The sequence below is a fragment of the Alosa alosa genome, chromosome 11 (genome assembly GCF_017589495.1).
Source record: "Alosa alosa isolate M-15738 ecotype Scorff River chromosome 11, AALO_Geno_1.1, whole genome shotgun sequence".
In the NCBI taxonomy this organism is placed as follows: domain Eukaryota; kingdom Metazoa; phylum Chordata; class Actinopteri; order Clupeiformes; family Clupeidae; genus Alosa; species Alosa alosa.
This window is the reverse complement of record NC_063199.1, coordinates 16,600,607-16,622,091: the sequence shown is the minus strand read 5'-3', so window position 1 is coordinate 16,622,091 and position 21,485 is coordinate 16,600,607. Positions and strand designations below refer to the sequence as shown.

The 21,485-nt window shown below is 42.1% G+C and overlaps 1 protein-coding gene across 1 annotated transcript; it reads right to left on the bottom strand.

Annotated features, from left to right (window-relative positions):
• Nucleotides 1–717: 717 nt before the first annotated feature.
• Nucleotides 718–11,917, bottom strand: dhtkd1 (dehydrogenase E1 and transketolase domain containing 1). The gene is made up of 17 exons (XM_048257861.1): nt 11,578–11,917; nt 11,115–11,267; nt 10,571–10,782; nt 10,220–10,414; nt 9,661–9,930; nt 9,010–9,181; nt 8,706–8,904; nt 7,553–7,865; nt 7,334–7,418; nt 6,709–6,848; nt 6,356–6,506; nt 5,651–5,757; nt 3,678–3,842; nt 3,008–3,090; nt 2,091–2,260; nt 1,745–1,830; nt 718–1,531 (listed from the first exon to the last, which is right to left on the bottom strand). Exons 1-17 carry the CDS (start codon nt 11,756–11,758, stop codon nt 1,430–1,432), a joined length of 2,784 nt encoding a protein of 927 aa, XP_048113818.1. The 5' UTR covers nt 11,759–11,917; the 3' UTR covers nt 718–1,429.
• Between the last annotated feature and the right edge of the window lie 9,568 nt (nt 11,918–21,485).

Genomic DNA, 21,485 nt, shown 5'->3' with positions numbered 1-21,485 from the left:
TCTGCGCTCGCTCTACAGCCAATAGTCCACAGCGCATTTCTAATGTTAAAGGATGACGCCACCAAGTGAATAGCCGTAAGTGTGATTGCACCGCTCTACGCACCGAAGACATTCAATATGCGAGGATACAGTCAGCAAGTGTTCAATGATACAGGTACGACATCTTCTGTCCCTTCCTACTGTCAAGCAATCTGTCAGAAATCATACCTTGAAAGCTGACTAATCACTGCTTAGGCTAGGCCTACTTTCTTCTGTGTTTGACACAGTATAGGCATTATTCATGGTATCAATATGATCATAAATCCACGACAGCGTGCCTTTGCCTTAATTACAGTGAATAGGTCAACACACTGAGACAGTAGGCTACATGTGAGCCATTACAGTTCGGAGGACATCAAAATTAATACAGTAGGTGACCTGATAACTTGGCTTTAAGTTGACAACTGATTCTAGTACTACTAAAAGCAAGATGACTGTAGAGGTAGCATGGCAGAGAACGGAAAAGTAAAGAAAAAGAATGTGAGTTCCACTTGCAGGTGTGTCAAAAATATAGTTTCTCTTGCAACTGATGACCATGTGACATCTGTCAAGTACAGAGGGATTACAGACAAAATCAAATTATTTTAAAAACACAATCGACAATACAATGGGCTATGGTACCTGCAAAGTGAAACAAACACTTGTTGATCATAGTTGACCAAATTAAACAGCGGTTGGTGAAAACAGAATGGGAGTTCATTTATTTTGCGTACAAGTAAACTGGCAATATTGTTGATAATACACAAAATGCAGTGTAATTGTTCAGAAAAGAACTTCATTGTGTTTTGTTAATGCAATTATTCACACTATCCTGTTTTGAAAAATAGACAACACTTTACTTCCAGCATGATAATTTATCCTACACTATAATATACTAAATTAATACCCATCATTAACAACAAAGACAAAACTGGTCACTTTGTTATTGAGACTGGAGTACTATTGAGGGGCCAAGCTATTATTAAACCGTGTTATGCTGTATAAACGTATTGAAGGATATTGTGCCCAGTGCCGTCAGAAAAAAAATATTTGTTATACAGACTATTCATCCGTTTCTATAGTTATGTCCTGGAAGTCAGTAGGCTGAAGCTAAGATCCCTTAATGCATGTTTGTGTTATGCTGGGAAGTTAAGTATTCTTCTCAACATCCTTCAACCAAAATATTAAGAAAAAACAATCTTATTAACCATGGATATTCAAAGGAACTGGATAGGGAAAGAACACTTTCAAAGAGTTGAAAAAAATCTCTCTTCTGTTGAACACAGAGCTTCTTCTCAAACTCGACATTCCAAGATGTCCTTTTCCTGAAGGTCAAATTAGGTCCCCTTCAGTGCCCACTGTGTGCAGTATTCTTGCAGGTGTTCTGTATTGTGCACCTCGAGGAGGCCTCTCAGCTGAAGGAGGCGGTGAGAATGGCCTCCTGCTGTTGATTGTGTAGCATGCCGATGCCCACAGCAGGAGCAGGAAGAGAGGGTCGGCTGACCAGTCGCAGCTGAGGACCAGAGAACAGCGGGCACCAATTCAGCAGATGGAAAATGGATCAGTGGAAATGAATAGGTGGTACAATAGTCATTCTGCATGTGTTCAATGATACACATTTATGTCACAGTTACAAAACAAGAAATTTGACGCACATTCACATTCTCAGATTCAAGCATTATTTTCATTCTCAACAATATTACTTTCAATATAAAAGAGAATATACCTTGCATGCCAGTTGCTTTTCAAATCTTGGGTTCACAAAGGACCAGGCACCCATGTTTTGGGGTTCCTCTTGACTCCATATAAACTCTGTAGAAGTGAATAAGTGTGTTATACAGAGTGAGTAGGAAGTTGACAATTAACCTACATTGGTACGACCAGATAACCCACGCTACTCATAACCAGATAACCTAAGGCTGTATAATCAGATAAACTCTAACCATGTAAATAAACTTCACGATAATCCAAACAATAGTCTGGGATAAATCTTACTGATGATGATATGATTACAACAAAATAACATGACTCATTGAAGCATAAAACATTCAAGAGGCTAAATAGTCTCTCACCTTTGGCATTGGTGTATTTAGAGAGCTCTTTCTGCAGAGCCTCCAAGGGGAAAGGACAGAGCTCCTCCAGCCGGATTAGTGCAGTGTTCTGGGCCGCTGCAGGCAGTGTCCCCCTCTGCTTCAGCAAGGCATAATAGTGTTTGCCAGAGCAGAGCAGCACCCGCTGGACACTGTGGGAATTACAGGTTGGACTAGTATATGAAGCGCGAGGATTCATGGAAATAATACTGAATGGAAGCATTTAGTATTAAATGAATTACGTCATGTTCTTTCATTTCAAATTAACTCTTTGCATTACATAACTTAAAACTGTGGTTATTTGGAACTTGTCAAGGTAGGCCTCACTTTGACAATGAGATAAAAATAGCATCCCTTACCTGATGAAACCGATCAAACCTTTATGGATCAAATGTGTTTTTTATGATGGATGACTAAATAATATTACTTTGTTTTGGATTGGTTAATGTTAGGCCCATGTTTCTTGTATTAATATTATGACTAGCCATCTTAATACCTTATAAGCTAAATGGTAGACCCTAACCATATTCTGAAAATACAAAGTAGGCTACAAACTCATCACCAAACAGGTTATTCACCAATTACTATGCTGTAAGAACACTGCCGAGTTTAATTTGACCTATAGCTGGTTGTTTGGATTCTCGTTTTTTCGCTCCCAAAACGTGCCCCTTGCTGTAACTCCCTGACCCCCTCTGGGGGCCCGCAGACTTTGGAACATACAGACTTAAAAGTACCTTTTGAAGAGCTGATATTAGACCATGACATAATTGTTTAGATAAGGGGAACACGATCAAAGTTATGGTTCTTTCTGGCTCTCTGCCCAGTCTGACACTTAGTTTTAACACTAAAGCACATTACAGCTGCATGAAGAGTTCATAGTTTGTGATCAGATGATTTACCTGGAGGGGTTCACCGAAGGGTCACCAAGCACAGGTTTGAAAGATGTTCCTGGAGCCAAGTCAGCAAGGCTAGACACAGCACCCTATTAGGAGGAGACCAAATTTAGTTTGAGTCAACATCAGTCTTTTCATACATACAGACCCCCCACACACACACACACAAAAAAAGCAACAGAAAAAATATACAGACTAACACATAGTTAATCAGATTCATTATATTACATATTGAAAGTATAAGTATATATACACTTTTGATCCCGTGAGGGAAATTTGGTCTCTGCATTTATCCCAATCCGTGAATTAGTGAAACAAGCCACTCTGCACACAGTGAACACACAGTAAGGTGAAGCACACACTAATCCCGGCGCAGTGAGCTGTCTGCAACAACAGTGGCGCTCGGGGAGCAGTGAGGTGCCTTGCTCAAGGGCACTTCAGCCGTGCCTACTGGTCAACGTTCGAACCGGCAACCCTCCGGTTACAAGTCTGAAGCTCTAACCAGTACGCCACGGCTGCCCCTCAGTAAGGGCTGTAAGAAGCCTCAATCATGTGGAAGAATTGTATACAGAAATATAAAACTATGTATATTGAGAGAGGGAACAGAAATATGCACATATAACATATGCATGCATATATAATATAAAAACATGCATATATAAAAAGTCAGACTTACTGAGAACCTTAGCAATGTCTTTGGTGCGGCCACAATTAAAGGCTTGCGGAAGTTGCGGATCATCTGTCGCCGGAGAAGGTGGAAGTATTGTGCTGGAGTGGTGGGGTTCACAACAGACATGTTCACTGTGTCACTGTCCACACCTTCCTCCTTGCTGTCAGTCATCTGGGAGATAGACAAATACCGGTACATAGAATGCACATAAGTGGTGACTGGTATGCATGAACGCTAGCCTGGAGATTCCAAACCCTGGTAATCTAGAAAGATTAAGGGTCTGGCCACGAATAATGTAATGGCCCAACTCGAGGGGCGGCACCAAGTGTGCATTTGAAAATCTCTCTGCACGCAATTGGATAACACAATACGACCAATGTTTACTGACTGATTCCGGACTTCAACGCAATTGGATAACACTACGACTGCTCGCCTATATCAGATACACCAATGTGATTGGCTCCCTGCAATACAAGTGGCAAAAGTAACGTGCATCATTACTCATTACCAGAGTGTCTCAGGGAGACAATTCAAATTGTGCTCTTGCGAGAACTCTGGAGTTTCCAGGGTACATGAACGCCAAAGGGCGGGTCACACTTAACACTGTACAGTACAAGACGGGTTCAATGGAAAGGCTGGGTCACACTTAACACTGTACAAGACAGGTTCAATGGAAAGGCTAAACAGATGAACATTTAATAAGTCAATCTTACTAAGAACATGTTTGTCTTCCATTCTACAAAGTTTGGCCAGGCTAGGAATAATACCGGTACTTTTTAATATATGAATGCCCAAACATGGCCTCCAAGATAAAGTGTAAAAAATCAAGGGCAAAAAGACAATGAAAACAATAGAATTGAACAAAAATATTTTACATGTTTTAGTTATGGAACCTAAACATTGTGTAGACAAACTAGACAAAAGTTGGTGCTGCAACCATTTTAATGGATTTTGTCTGATTTGACACAGAATGACTCGGGTGTTAGTGTCAGCAGAAGTCCACAAACAGAATTCACATTATTCCACTGCTTGGTTGAATTTCCCATTGTCCTACGTAATTTAGAACGACCATTAACCGTATGTTATTTGCACACCTATGAAGTAGATCCATTTTTTTGGCCGTATCACACTTGTATATTAATTCGCCGAACTCGTTGTTAAGTTTAAATGAACTGTCACGTTGCATCCGAGCTGTAAAATGCAGACGTTCAGAACATGGCAACATTGTAGCATATGACGGAGGTGGCTTTTAGCTAGATGGATGACAGCAGGCTAAGTAAAATAGCGATGTTTCAAAGCTAAAGTTCATCAGAATCTTGGGATATGCCCGCTTGACAACGGGAGAGATAGAACTAACGACTGGCCTTTGGCCGTAGCAACCATCCATTTAGAACTAGTAACGGCAGTTTGTCCTGCAAGTTGAGAAAATAGTTGATATGTGTCGGAAGAAATCCAGAAGTTAATGCACTTACGAGGTTTAAACGGCACTCCGCTTCGCGTCGGGGCCGTTTTACAACCTCGACCGTGCATTAACTTCTGTGAACAGACCACCGTGTCGTCCATTATCCCTTACTTATTAAGGGACATATTACTAAGGTTTAGTTAGGTGGCAGGCGGTCTAGTGAAAATGTGTAGGCATATTTGGCTCCATACCTTGTTGGAAGGAAGGAAGGAAGGAATGATGACTATCCACAGAGGTAGTAACATTATGAAATGTTTTTCCATCTGTCAGGGACCTTTATTTTGTGATCTCACCATCAGGATGCATAGAAATGTGCATCTTTATTTTTTCACACCATGTGCATTTGCATATTTCATATTTCCCCGTTCATGCAACTTTTTGTGTGCATAGCAACCTTTATAAATGAGGCCCCTGAACTGGCGTGGGCAGCAGTGAAAGGAGACATCACTGCCCATACTGTATGTGCTTGTGAACGAGTGAGTGGGTGAGATAATTAGAGACCTGACAGTCTCCTCACCTGTAAAAAACGCTCAATTCTGCAGGAGGAGTGCTCAGGTCCAGCTCCATCATAGCCATGTGGCAGCAGGATAACAATGGCACTCTGCAGCAGCCATTTCGCCTCACCTGGAGAAGAATGCCATTCACTTACATATGAACATACAAGTCTTTTCAGGGAAACCCAAGTTTAAACCAAATATTTACATGGGTTTTGTTAAATGACTACATTTAACAAACGGTTTTGTTAAAGGTGCTCTAAGGGTTGCCACATGTTTTTTAGGCCAAAACATTTTATTTCACTTACTGCAAACATCACCTAACCAACCGCTAGCTGTCTGTGTCCTGAATACACTGTAACAAAACGCAATCTCTGTGGACAGCCCAGGCTCCAAAAACGGCAACAAAAAAAACCTGGGCAAACCTAGCTCATAAAAACATAACTGTTCCAGCAAAACACAGACGAGATGCACGTTTAGGAGAGTTTTAATTGCACGGGAGCAGCACGGGAGGGAGGGGAAGGAAGTAGCAATGTAGCTCTCGGTTTTGTCTGAAAGTCAACAGAAGTGACATTACCCAGCATCGCTTAGAGCACCTTTAAATGACTACTTCTACAACAATTAATCAATCACATGGTCATTTCAAAGTATGCATTACACATAGTCCCAACACCCAAAACAAAATGGTATGGCTGCATGGCTGAAGGAGTTTTATAAACTATGGTTACCTCCTGAGATGAAGGTATCAAAGATGATCTGTGCTCCATTGAAAAAGTCTCCGAATTGGGCTTCCCAGATGGGCAGAAGCATGGGCTGGGCAATACTCATACCATATTCAAATCCCAGCACTGCCTCTTCAGACAGGGGACTATTGCACACCTGGTGCACACACACACACGATGAAGATTGTTATTATAAACAAAAGGACATCATATCCATCAAAGCATTCAATACTGAAACAGACCTAGAAACAAACAAACAAACATCAAAGGCATTCCACTATAAAAATAAGATCAGTTCAAAACCGAGAAGATAAACAATGTTCAAACTCCGATGTAGGTCTTTTGAGCTTTCCACTGACCTCCAGGAAGCCCTTCTGCGCTGGGTCGATGTGATTCAGTGGGATGTACATGTCATTGGACTCCTGGCAAACCACCATGGCATGGCGCTGACTAAACGTGCCTCTCCCAACATCCTGCCCACTGATACGGATATTGAACCCTGTGGAGGGGTCGTCCAGACAAAAATCAACAACCAAAGATCACGGACTACCACGCAATGCTGCTGGACAAGTACAGCAGAGTACCTCCACATCTGGAACACGATTAATAGTGTAAAGAACCATATTGTTAACATACAGTCTATAGGCCCATTCACACCAAGAACGATAACGATAACTATAAATAACTATAGTTCTTGTTAATATGAATGACGACATTCACACATAAACTATAACGATAACGACATGAAGAATGATATCGTTGGGGATCACTTTCAGAGCGATTTTCAGAACGATAAAAAGCTAATAGCCAATCAGAACCCATCGAATTTTAACCGTCACATTTATTAACACAAGGAGAGACTTTGTTCAGTGTGAATGCTTTCATCATTATGGTTATAGTTATCGTTCTTGGTGTGAATAGGCCTTATATGTTTTGTTTTCCTTCTTTATAGTCTGATCGGGAGATATCATATACAGGACATACCTTGGCAGAGCAGTGAGCCAAAAGCCATGGCTTCAGCAGTGGACCAGTCCAGCTTGGTTCCTTCTTCCAGCTTCTGCAGCCGGGCCTGTTTGGAACATTTCTCCATGTCAGCAGGTTTCTTTCTTCTGTTTCTTTGTAACGACTGATTCCTCTAAAGTTTATCAGAGACCTCATACACTGTGAATTTACTTCAAGGACATGGCCTCCGAAAGCACAAACCTGCATGTGTGTCTTTCTGAGATGACTGTGAAGATGAATCTCTTCGGGGATGGCCACTGACTTGGCTCCCACAAACTGCAGTAGGGGCGCAGCGATGCCAGTGTCCCAGGTGGTGATGCGAGCCTGGGGCTCCACCAGATCCCCCCAGCGGCCCTGCAGATTGGTGGACGGCGGGCTGTACAGAGTCATGTTGGCCAGCCGCTCGTTCAGCATGCTGTAGTGGGTGGTCTTTATCTGACCTCGTTCCTCTTCGGTCATCAGGCCCTCGGACACCAGCAGGTCCGCATACGAGTCCGGAATGCTCTTCCTTGCCCTGGAAAATGACAGGGAATGGAAAAGGACCATTAATAATAATTTCTTTATGAGGATATTTTCTGTATCAGTCTTTTTACTCAAGGCTACCAACAACACAAGCTATTGACATTCATACATACTCCGCTATACTGACTGGTGTTCATGTAAACAATTGTATGTACTTCTCATGCTTTACTGTAGATAAAAAGACAACATGTTTACAATTATAGTGTCTTTTCAACACGTCATTTACTGGTAATGCAGCAATATGTGAGTTTTGGTCTAATACTAGTGAGCTAGATCCCTAAAAGGCATGCACACTTTTACCAAACACCACCAGAGCCTTATTGGCACTGCAAACACCACCCAGATTCTTATTGGCACTGCAAACACCACCAGAGCCTTATTGGCACTGCCCACATCTTATTGGCACTGCCCGCAGCTTATTGGCACTGCCCGCAGCTTGCCTATGGGTGTTCGCCATATACGCCTATGGGTGTTCGCCATATAGTCAACAATAATTGTGCAGGGACAGACTCTCCCTCATTTTTGTGGTGTGGTGAGGCCCTGAATGCAGAAAAGCATAATCCTGAATGCAGAACAGCATAATCCTGGATGCAGAAGAGCATATTCCTGGATGGCTGCTGTTTATCTGGCCTTCATATGAGCATGTACCATCAAAGTGAATTTGGAGATGATATCAAAACTAGTTGCCTGATAACAGCATAGCTCAACTCAAAAAGTGGCGAACTGTTGCTTAGTGTTACTTTTTACATTGTACGGTATGTATCATTGTACGGTATAATGGATCAACAATGGATCATTGCGGCAAAACTTCACTGATAAGCTTACTGCATACCGGATGATCTTATACATGGCTGGATTGGTGAAAAATGGTTCATCCAACTCGTTGTGTCCCCACTGTCGATAGCACAGCAAGTCAACGATCACATCCTTCCGGAACTTCCGCTGATACTCCACTGCAAGCCTTGTTGCCCGAAGAACATCCTCAGACTCGTCACCATTTACATGTATCACAGCACAGCCAACCATCTTACCTGGAAGAGTTGCCCAGAAATCAGTTCACTAATCCTTCTTTGTTGCAGCATATCAGCAGTCCAGTGTAAAATATACTTGAACAGAAACTTTTTGTTTTAACTTACCAACATCACTGCAATACAACGATGATCTCGCTCTCTCAGCAGGAGTGGTATATCCCACTTGGTTATTTACAATGAGGTGAATACTCCCACCAACTCTGTAGTGAGGTAGATTTGACAGTGTAAAGTTTTCTGGCACAATGCCTTGGCCTGAAAATGAGCCATCTCCATGTACCTGCAAAAGGGAATTTGTTATACAGTGCACACATGATATGACAGATGAGATGATGAGACCATGATGAGACCATGATGAGACCATGATGACCATGACGAGACCATTTGCCTCAATACTCATCCATAACTTGAAAAATATCTCTCCCTCTCTTGACTTTACTCTCAAAAGGGTATCCATTTTAGCAGAGCTAGCCAGCCAGCTAATTAGCTGGATGATATAGACTTTAACAGGGGTACAATGACAGTTTACGTGATGATGAAGGTGTTTGAATACCAGCCAATCAGAAAGATTCTATAATGTTCAGATAAATGACAAATTATTATAATGGTATTTTATTACAACACTCATAATGATAGGAAATTCCTAAATAAAAAAATAAAAGCAAAAAATAAATATTTTTACTATTTATTTATATTATTCATTTTTCCTTCCAACTTGCTGCGGCCCCCACTTTGAAAACCACTGTGGTAACGATGTACCTGAAGGCAGATGACTTTGTCTCCGGGCCGGGCAGTGCTGTCGGGGGAATAATCCCCATCTTGTTTGAGCTGCTGTCGGCTGCGTGCCTTGCCCTGGGATACCGGGTTGATGGCTTCCAGGTGAGATGGGTTAGGCAGCATGGTGACATGGACTGGGTGACCGGCCCCGAAGTCCAGTTCCACAGAGGAAGTGAGGTGAGAGAGCACGTCACCGATGGAGGGAGAGTTCTCTGGGAACTCACTAAGGCCACGCATTTTGCGGAACATGAGCTGAAACACACAAAGCCACATCGGAGTGAGGCAGACCTCAGACCAGCCCACAGCAGATAAGGAAATCACTTAAAACGAAGTGTCTGCAACACTTAGTATCAATTATGTGAGCTCCTGCTGCAGAGATGATATGACAGACTGAATGATTCAAATTCCTTGAATTTCCCCTTGGGGATAAATAAAGTGTCTTCTCTATCTATCTATCTAGACCATGAAGCTGCAGTTGCATCCAGTTACTATAGTAATGAGCAACGCTGAGGCAGTGCGTGCTTCCCCTGCTTCTACTGACCTCGGGTGGAAACTGCAGGAGTCCCGTCAGCAGGTTGAGGCGTCCGCGATGAGGCATACCCATAATCACATCAGTCACACCACTGTACGCCGCCTGACGGAATAGCTCATGGAAGAATCCCATCATGCTCTCCGCTCCCTCGCCTCCATACCGCTTCACAGTAGCAAACTTGGTGCCCAAGAAATTATCAAACTCCTAACGTTTCACATGCAGAGACAAAAAAAAGGGACCAACGACAGAACCATCAGATTAATGCCATGTTACCTTCAAACCCCTATCTAGGACAGACAGTGCTGTTTTATCCTGCTGCCTGGTGAAAAACCTGTCACTTTCCACATCCCAGTGACTTACCTGGGACTCAAGCATAAGCTGAGCCAGCTGTCGTCTCTCCTCTGTAGAAAAGGTCTCCTTTTTGAGCTCCTCAAATCGGTCTGTGATCCATTCCCGCTCCTGCACAGTCTCCAGCTGGCTGATCTCCACAGAGATCTGCCCACAATAGGTTTGGTTCAGGTAAGCAAGAACTTCTTCCAGTGATGCCTCTGCTTTCCCAAAGTGACGCAAACCTACAAAGATGCCCATAAATAAATAGATGACATGAAACAGAATATCACACACACATACATTTTGATATCTATAGGATGGACCTAAAACTACGTTCATGGGTTTCCTGGTCATTTCTTACCCACCACATCTCAGTTGATTCCAATATAAGGTCTTTTTTCTTTTTACTCTTAGGCCAATTCAGTTTATTTCATAAATCTTTAGTTAACTCGCATGAAGATATATGCAGACTTTGAAGCAAGTACTATAAAATCTTTTTATAAATCAGTCAGCTAGGGAGTGAACATTTAACCTACAGAAATTTCTAAGGTCACCTACAACTACTAGTGCTCACCACTTGTCCTGAGGGGCCCCTGAAGAGTCCCATCTAACGCGCTGATTTCGGGAACGGTGTCCAGCACCGGCGCATCAGGAAGCAATGGGTTAATCCTGGCTGCTTTATGTCCATGTGCTCGATATGCCTCAACCAGTCGTGCCAGTCCATGGTCTGTTCATGCACGATTCAACACGATCAGCTGCCAGTTAACCCTCACAACACAACTGAAACACTGAGCTTGTGAATGCAAAGATAACGCATCGTAGTAAGCTAGTACATTTGTGTGTTAATGCCACGGTCAGAAAACACATCTTACGAGACTGGATAACGTTAGCGTAGCGTTACTGCAACAACAACCTGTTGCATTGCACACCAGAAGTGACATCAGATAAATGTTCGTGGCCTAAAAATGACTCAGATTTGGTAACAATCCATTATATTCATAATAACCTGTCATTTTAAATGTTATGTCCACACTGACCTTGATTTAGCGCGGAGATATGGTCGCTTGTCACGACTTTGGAACTCAAGTCCTTCTGTCTGGGTCTGTAACCATACACCCCCTTCTCCGTGTGGTACAGACAGGCCAAATGTGGTCGTGCAACACGCACAGTGTATCTTGACAGATTGTACAATCTATTTAATTTAAGAAGAGCTGACATATTTGGTAGCCGTTCAATCTTTCACCACTGTGTTGATTTCGGAAGTTCACAGCACGAATATGCAGAGACACACATTGCAGAAAGCAGCCATATTATTATGAATGACGGGGGCGGCGCAACGACCTGAAACGCCATTGGTTTACAGTATGATCCGAAAAGTAGGGCCCGTTCGAGGACGTACATTTGAAAACATTTGTCGCCTTCGCGATTATGGCCCTGGGCGCGTTTCCCAAAACCATAGTAGCTAACCTGTTAGCAACTTAGTTGGTTGGCAATGGGAAATTGCATTGCAACCAACAAAGTTGCTAACGTATTAGGACTAGCAACTATGGTTTTGGGAAACGCGCCCCAGTGTGGTAGATCTAGTTACCATACAAGTTTAATCATCTCCAAATAATCAATCCGGTAAATCAATTGACTCAATGTGATCCAATTGTAATCCAATGGTGATCCCCAACCCGCTTAAAAGTATCTTGTGATATCGTCATGAAATGTTTAGCTTAATTTCATATACAGTGTCATTACTAAGGAGCCCCGGATATGGGGAAAAAATAATAAGTTGTGGCCACGAAATAGCAATTTGTTCCCACAAAATAATAAGTTGTGGCCACGAAATAGCAATTCGTTCCCACGAAATAGGTAATTTGTGGCCACAAAATATTAATTCATTCCCACGAAATAGTAGAATTTGTGGCCACGAAATAGGTAGGCCTATAGGCTGTGCACTGGACAGCTGGATGAGCCAATCAAGCGCAACTCCTCAAACAGGAACAGTTGCTGTCACACAATGGACAGGGATGGTAGAGTGCTCATAGTTGCCAAGTCCGCTTATAATACGCGACTTTGGGCTTGTATTTACGAGAAGTCGCTTGGAAAAATGTGGAGTCGCGGGTTGCGGTTTTTTGGGCTTATTTTTAGAAACTTGGTTGCTTAATGCCAAAAATAATACGCGACTCTGTGCTTCACGTTTTTGTAGGCTGGTCAACAGTAGGCATATTTATTAAGTTAAGATTTAATCCCTTGGCGATCAATAAAGTAGCCTATCTATCTATTTATCTATCTATCTATCTGTTTGTCCAATCAGTTCTTCTCATTCGCGCACTAGGCCTACTGCGCACGCAAGCTCATTCGTGCATCATACCTCTAACGTCACGCGGGTAAATCTCAACAACAAAGTCGATCTGGCTAGTGCAAGTTACGGAGTTTTTGCGATAGTAGTAGGCCTACTGGTTCGTAGTGAGAGTTGGCATAATGTCCACAAAGTGGTCGAAGTATGGGAAAAAATACAATCCTGACTGGGAGAGGCAGAAAGAGCTCAAGGATTGGATTCGTCCCGTTACAGGGGATAACAGTAAGGCTCTTTGCAGGTTCTGTAAGGCAGAAATAAGAGCACACCATGCAGACCTTATGCAGCATGCTCGCACAGAAAAGCATAGAAGGAATGCTAAACCATTCTCATCATCAAGATTAACGGATATTGGATTCACAGTAGTAAAATCATCAACCAAAAGCCAAATGACAGAGCTTCGGCTCGCAACCTATGTGGCATGTCACACGTCTGTACGCTGTATTGATTGCTTGGGGGAAATAATTTGCACAGATTGTGACATGGACGTGAGCATTCACCGAACAAAATGTGCAGCACTAATTAAAAATGTCATTGCCCCGTGTATGTTCAACGAACTACTGAAAGATATCGGGGAGTCTCGCTACTCTCTCATCATAGATGAAAGCACTGACATCAGTAGTGTTAAGCAGCTGTGTGCTGTCATCAGGTACTTCAGCACTTCTCTGAAGAAGATTGTCTCCACCTATTTAGGTTTAATAGATTTGAAGGGAGAAAATGCCGTGGCCATAGCTTCCACTCTGACTACGTTCCTAGAAAGCGTGGGACTGGATTTCATGCGCTGTGTAGGCCTAGGAACCGACGGCTGCAGTGTAATGGTCGGGAAGAATAACTCCGTGTACACACACCTCCGTGCAAAAAATGAGAAGCTTCAACTAGTTAAGTGTGTCTGTCACTCAATCCAGCTCTGCGCAAGCAAAGCTGTGGAAACACTGCCCAGAAATCTGGAGTTCCTGATTTCTCAGTCGCACAGGTGGTTTTCTCACAGTGCGCAGAGACTACGAGAGTTTGCCATAGTATACGAAACCATTAACCCCGGAGAAACACCACTTAAACTTGCGCAGCTCTCTGGCACAAGGTGGCTATCCATCTACGACTGTTGTGTGCGATTGTTGGGTCAGTGGGATGAGCTGAAGTTGCATTTTCAATTGTGCAAGGACGCGAAACGCTGCTACGACGCCGAGCTCCTATACCAGATGTACTGCGACCCTATCAATAAGCTGTATTTGCAGTTCCTCATGCCTATCTTGCAGGAGTTCTCAAGAGTAAACAAACTTTTCCAGCTGGAGATCGGAAACGCCTTCAAAATGCTCGACTGTCTGCAAACTTTTTTTCGTTCCTTGGTGTCAAAAATCCTGACTCCCAACGCCATCCCGCCGTCCGATTCACATCTGATTAATGTTGATTTGGATGACACACGCAATCATATGCCCCTGTGCGCAGTGAACTTTGGGGTGCAATTCACCATCGCCCTTGGAGAGGCCAATGTTGATAGTGCTTTAGAGATGGGAATGAAGACCAGATGCCGGGATTTTATTTTCGAGGCTGCGAGACAGGTTCAGAACAGGCTGCCAGCCAACACGAACCTGTGGAGGTCCATGGCAGTGTTCAGCCCATCAGTGATGCTATCTCAGACCAAGCCACCGCTATCCACCGTCGCAGTTTTAAAACTGTATACTGGAGATCTAGGGAAGCTGGACTCCCAATATCAGGCTGTGCACTTCCATGAGTGGGACACAAAAGAAGACCACCAAGCGGAAGAGTTCTGGGCCGACGTTCTAAATTATAGGGACAGCAGCGGGGAGCAATGTTTCAAAGCCCTTGCACTATTTGCACTTTCACTCCTCGCAATGCCCCTCAGTAACGCCGACGTGGAAAGGGTTTTTTCCCAAATGAATCACGTGAAATCCAAACTCAGAAACCGCATGGGTCAGAAAACATTGAGTAGCATACTTAGCATTCGCTACGGCCTGCGACGAGTGGGAATATGCTGCAAAGGCTTCGCCCCAACAGCGGAGATGCTTCAGAAGTTCAATGTAGGAATGTATAGAGATGGAGAGCAGACTCTGGGGACGAGTGAAGCAGATGAAGCGAGTGATTTCCTTCTTTAAGGTAGGCTAAATGGAGGCATTGTTTTTCGGGTGCATTTAGGCCATATTAAACTATATTTAAGAGATTGAGAAATAAGTGGTCCTGTATGTTAGGGTACACTCTGACACACAATGACCCAACAGTTTTAACTCAGCGTTTGGGTTGAGAAAATAACCCAGCATTTTTTAGAGTGTATCACTCAGTACTGTCCTTGCCTTCTTCTCTTAAGGCCATATTGTATACTGCAGTCAGAGATGGATAGAGGACAGGATTAAGGATCCTTTGAACAGTTGTGCAGCAGGCTAGTGTTCCAGAGATGGCTGTGTGCACCCAAACATTGGTTCAAGATTTAAAGCATTCTCATGGTTCTCATCATTCTTTGGATGGATGCTGTTTATTTCTTTGGATATATTCTGTTAATTCTCATGTGGATGGATGCTGTTAAAGTTTTTATAATTCTTTACATGGATGCTGTTAATGAAGCATAATTTGATATAAGTAGCCTATGCCTGATCTTTATGCTAATATTCTAGGCAATCCATATGTTTTCAGTTTCAAAACGAATTACTTGTAACCTAACCAGGCCTTCATCTAAAGGCCTTCTTCTAAAGGTATTTACATCCATGTTTAACTGCTTGTTGCTGACTGTTTTTGGCATAATAAACCGGACAGGAACATCTCTCTCTCTCTCTCTCTCTCTCTCTCTCTCTCTCTAGATATATAGATCTCTAAAAGTTTTAATATATGTTTTGTGGTCAGCTGTGATGCCATGATTTGATCAATGACTGCTTTTATAGGGGGACATCCACCCCTGTGTCATGCTGTCAGGCACACACATGCTGTGCACACATTTTGTGGCAGAATATTGCTTTGATATTATTATAATATTGCTTTGCTTTATTTTTATATTTTATTTGTATAAGTTATTTATTTTATTTATAAAACCTCTCTCTTTATTATTATTAAAATATGCTTTATTTTTATATTTTATTTTTATATTTTATCTTTAAAACCTCTGTCTCTCTCTCTCTCTCTCCTCTCTCTCTCTCTCTCTCTCTCTCTCTCCACATACACACACACACACACACACACACACACACACACACACAAATGTGTGTCTTGTACAATGATTTTTTAGATTTCTGTTTTGTAAAACTTGAAAAATAAAGTACGTTTTGGCTTTGGAAAAGTAATTGTTTCACTCATTATACAAATAGTCTATGCTGTTTAGGCTGTGGCAGGTTACAGCGACTTTGGGGCACCTTTTAGGCATTGGGCTTCTTTTGGGCTTCTTTTTGAGGTGAGAGTTGCTTATTTGTCTCGCGAGAGTTGGCAACACTGAGAGTGCTATTTTAGGCTGGGAATGAAACTTTGAAGACATTTTGAAAAGCCTGGCATTGGATAGATTCATTATTAGCGAGAGGCATCTCCACAGACTATTAAGAGCCAGGTCGCTGCATCGGCGTATAGGTACGACTTGAACGTGTCTCTCTCGTTTGCGTTTTTTTTTTATAAGGCGGCCGTGAACATTTTCGTTAAAACATGCATCAGATAGCTGGAGGCGAATCTTCACCCCCACTCTCACTTTTTGCATATCCTCATCTCACGCCTTCTACCCACACACCCATCACTGTTCCATTCCCTTTCAAGAGAGTTCCATTATCAGCATCATAGTTGGCCCCACAAGACTTCCTTTTTAACATTCCATATGTTATCTTAATGTAGAGGAAGTAGATTGGGGCCCAAATAGAAAGTTCAAGCATTGTTTTTGTTTACCTTGTTGAAAGGGTCCATTATTTGCATACGCCGCGCGCTGATGAAATCATTCTATCTTTTGTAAAACGTCGCGTCGCAGAGGTGCGCTGACCCGAGGACCTTTGCCGAGATAGATGGACGGTCAGGAGCAACGCAGAGGCTGATGGAGAACCGGGACAAATGAAACACTTTTTAATAAAACGTAATTTACAAAGACATTGTAAAACACGGAAAGTTAATATTTTGTCACTAGCAACCTACATCTGTCCTCTGTCAAATACAGTTGCATTTACAGCTCTGAACAAAACCGTTCAAGAGTTATTTAAGAAGTCGAACGTGCGTTATGTTTCATTCGTCCCTCCTGGCTGGGACAAATTAAACAGCATGGGGGACGAATGAAACATACAGCTTAAATTATGTAAACTTCCCACAACTTCAATATTTGACAACATACTATGAATGGTACTTCAAGTATTTGTTATTTTAGATAGATTGCTGCTGGGATATATATGTCTTGGTTCATGTCTGTTAACAACTCATTGCCGTCATGGTGATGCGCGTATTTCGCGGTTATGGAAGTAGCATGCACTATGCCATTAATATAGCTAGAATAATGCTTCGAATTATATAATGTTTCTATAGTACAAAATGTTATTTCACTCTGTTTTTATGTGGTTAAAGCCACCACACATCCAAATAAGTGCCCTTCATGACCCACAGGCCGTCAGTCTCCATAGGTTAACATGGCAAAACTCGACCCCCCTACCTGATAGCCCCAAATATATTTGCATCTTTCTAAAACTGCTTTTCCATGTCTCACCTGCATAAAATATAGTATAAACACAGATACGTGTGCATTGACTTAGAATAAATGGGGTTTACTGCCTGGTCGGGACAAATGAAATTGGTGTTTAGTCCCATAGACATTTAGCATTATAGGCTGTTTTGCATCCATTACAAACAAACATGCAATGTGAACGTCTGGGATTGAGGAGAGCACTAATTTCTCTACTGAATAAGCATGAAGTCAAACCTTTAAATGAAAAACACTCTTTAATGATCAAAAAAAATAAACCGCTAAAAACTGCACACTGTAAAAAGTTTAACGTAAAATTTACAGCAACTTGCTGGCAGCAAATAACCAGCAAGTTGCTGTATTTCACTCTACAGTACACCTACTGTATATGAAATCACAGTACCTATGCCTGATACTGTAAATGCAAACTACAGTAGTACTACCAGTGCTGTAATGTATACAGTATTGAATTGTCTACCGTATTTTTAATCACAGTACTTATGGATCATACTGTAACTTGGTACAGTAGTAATACCAGTGCTGTAATATTATATACAGTAATTTTGGGAAATTCATATCCTGCTTTATCTACAGCCAGGATAAATTTCACTAGGCCTAGGTATGGTTTAGGCTACACAAACTTGCATAAATAACCATTGACAACTTGTTATCAGTTTGAAAAGCAAGTACATTTATTCACTTTTTTCCGTTTAGAAATTCTCGCGGTGCTGCATCCTAACGTTAGACCAACGGTTGCAGTCAGCCTGATCCACCACCAGTAGCAGAGTGAAGCAGCACCTAGCAGAAATAGAAGAAAAAAAGATAAACAGTGTTAGATAACAATTTTCAACTGAAACTGAAGGCTACTTACAAGTGAAACTTTAGAATAATCATTTATATATATACTGTATGTTTTTTTAGTTTACTGTCAAAATGCCAGGCTGAAGATGGTGTTAGCATAACTCAGTTTCGCAAGGTATATTTAGCTGCTAACGTTAGCCAGCTGGGTGAGCTCATTGATGATGTTTGCTTGCAGCAACACATAGATATATGTACTGATTACGATGAGTTAACGTTACATAAATTAGCTGGTAGCAGCTAAACCTCCACGTTAACGTTAACCAGCAGCACATCATCTTCAGCCTAACATTGTGACAGTAACATACTAGGCCTAGCACTACTAGCGAATGTTTTATATAAATTATATGAATATCAATAAACTGTAACTTACTGAGAACTAAGGTAGGCCTAATATAAACGAGACTGCCAAAACGTTAACGTAACATAAAACTTAATGCCACCTTCACAGCAACAGCAACTATGATAGCTAGCCTAACGTTACTTACTTAGTTGATCCAACAAGCATGGATGAGTTTGTAAGTTAGACAGTACAAAGTACATAGACTGTACACATGCCCGAATTTAATGTAGTACAATTTCACAATGAAACATTAACGTTACATAAATAAATGCTTGCTTACCATTAAGGTGGAGCTGCGAACTTGACAGAGTGCTGAACACCTTTGGTCTGACTGACTGAACTGTAGCTCAAAAATGATCTCCCACCGCCGGACAGTTCAAACGTCGTCGCGCGGTGCACATTTCAATCACCACGTCAAAATTTCCCAGTAAACCATAAATCCATGACTTTTCAATATCTTTTCAAAATGATGATTTGGATGGAAAATCAACATAATATCAATGTCACCTTGCTATCTGGGAGCTTAACTTTGTATTTATGTGCAAAAAGAAAACAGAAAACCCCAACTGATTTTCCGCCATGTTTTTTCAAAATTTTCAAAAAGCTGACAAGTGAGGGAGGAGTCAGATTTATTACTGTGTTATGATTCGCAGCAAATTTTTATTACTGATAGATTGTTAAGGCGGAGCAAGATGTTTCATCAGGAGCCACTTCCGGGAACCCGGATCGCACGAGGAGGGGTCAAAATCCCCCTTTATGCAGAGCAGAGGCAGCGACTGCTCCATTGAAGTCTATGGGCATAGCTCAGAATTTCACCACATATGCTAAGGTCTTGGTTCTATAGAGTTAGGAATGTGAATTTCGGGGACGTTTTCACGATCCTCAAACCCTTCTGAACATTTCAGGTACATTTTTAGCATTTTTGAGCATTCCAGTCTGGAGAAAATCAACCTTATATCAGGTGTGCGCTGGTTATTTATGCAGCTGCTGTTGGCCGGTTGCAACGTACGCTCGTCAATACGTCATCGACACGCCTCTTTATGCAGACAGGATTCGATCCCCATTTCGCGCCCATAGACATGAACTACGACGAAGTATCTTGCTCCGCCTTAACAATCTTTGGTTTGACCATTTTTGACCATAATTCATAGCGAAACTACAGCAACATACTGTATTCACAAATACAGTACACATTTTTCTCAAAAACAGCAGTGATGCTGTGAAAATCACAGAATCTTGTTACAGTGCTGACCATCAGAAATCGTTTATCGCCTCTAACTCCGTGATAACAGGACACAGGATGGCATTTGGCTGAGCAACGGAGGTTAATATGCTTTATGTTTTGTCCAAATGATGTCTGTCTATCATCGTTGCACTCGGAGAAAACCGGAATGTTTCATTCGTCCCCCGTTTCAATCGTCCCGGTTGTACCCTACTGCAAACCAGAGAATTGAGAGCTGGTGGAGAGTGATGAGAAAAGACACGACAGGCTTCTACTGGCGCTCGATTTGCTCACCCAGTTGTCCAGTGCACGTTAGACTACATATTTCGTGGCCACAAATTACTATTTCGTGGGAACGAATTAATATTTCGTGGCCAAAAATTAGTACTTTGTGGGAACGAATTGCTATTTTGTGGCCACAACTTATTATTTTGTGGGAACGAATTGCTATTTCGTGGCCACAACTTATTATTTCTTCCCCCATGATCCGGGGCTCCGTACATTACTGTAACCTGACCCTAGCCAGATGAATTTCGTTCCGCTTAGCTTCACTCACATCCATCTGGGACCTCTTCCATTGAGAGTGATTTCTGCAACCGACTTTATGGTTCAGGCAATCAGGACGCAGGGCGGGAGTTTCACAGATGTGACATAGCTTAGAAGCGACTGTGAGACAGTTATTAGCGTCACGGGTTGGCTTCGATGTGAGTGGTTGAAGTAGCACGTCAATAGATGACGGACAAGTGGCTTATTCAATCATATGCAAGCATTTTTTTTATTAGGCCCAGCCTTCTGAAGCAACACTTCAATGGACCGGTTCCAGATGGATGAGTGGAGCTAGGCGGAGCGAAATTCATCTGGCTAGGGTCAGGTTAACAGTACTGTGCTCGACTGGGTGAAAACAAGCGAACAGTCTCTTGAGAAATAGAAACTTATGTTTACCTCTTCCCGTAAAAGTAACCTTGTGCAATCAGCAGGGGGCGGGTAGGCCGAATTCACAAACGGGTCTTTCCTGTTTTCAAATCCTACATTATGTGGATTGTTTGACTGAGTTTCTCTCTACTTGCCAGTGAGATTTTTGTTCATAGCATAAAAATACTGGTGTGAGTGTGACACAATTACTGTGAAATTGCAAGGCTCAGGCTTGTCTGTATCGATGGCCAAGGAAAACAGTGCTGGTCAATACACCTAGTTGGCTGATGTGGTGATGAAGATGAATTAGGATTATGGCAGTGAGACACCAAAACCCACTTCACAACCAGAAGACAACAGTGAAATCAGGCCAAACATAGCTATACAAACCCTGATAAACATGTCTATGGTTAAATGTAACTGGATTAATGAGGGGAGGTTAATTTTATTCAAACCTTCACAAATGTTAACCATCAATTAGGTCTATACCACATATTGGTTGGTGAAATAAAAAGGGGGAGGCTAAAAAGACAATAAAACAGAGGTCATAGACAAAGACATAGCACAATGACACCACCACAACACTGGACAAGCACGGAAACTAAACACACACAGACAACTTAG

Excerpts from the sequence above, each read along its gene's own strand:
- dhtkd1 (XM_048257861.1), bottom strand. The coding sequence starts at position 11,758 with ATGTCAGCTCTTCTTAAATTAAATAGATTGTACAATCTGTCAAGATAC. Across the intron at positions 10,783-11,114 it reads GGGGCCCCTCAGGACAAGTG|GTTTGCGTCACTTTGGGAAA; the intron begins GTGAGCACTAGT and ends GCATCTTTGTAG. Across the intron at positions 7,866-8,705 it reads GCCATGTATAAGATCATCCG|GGCAAGGAAGAGCATTCCGG; the intron begins GTATGCAGTAAG and ends GTCATTTTCCAG.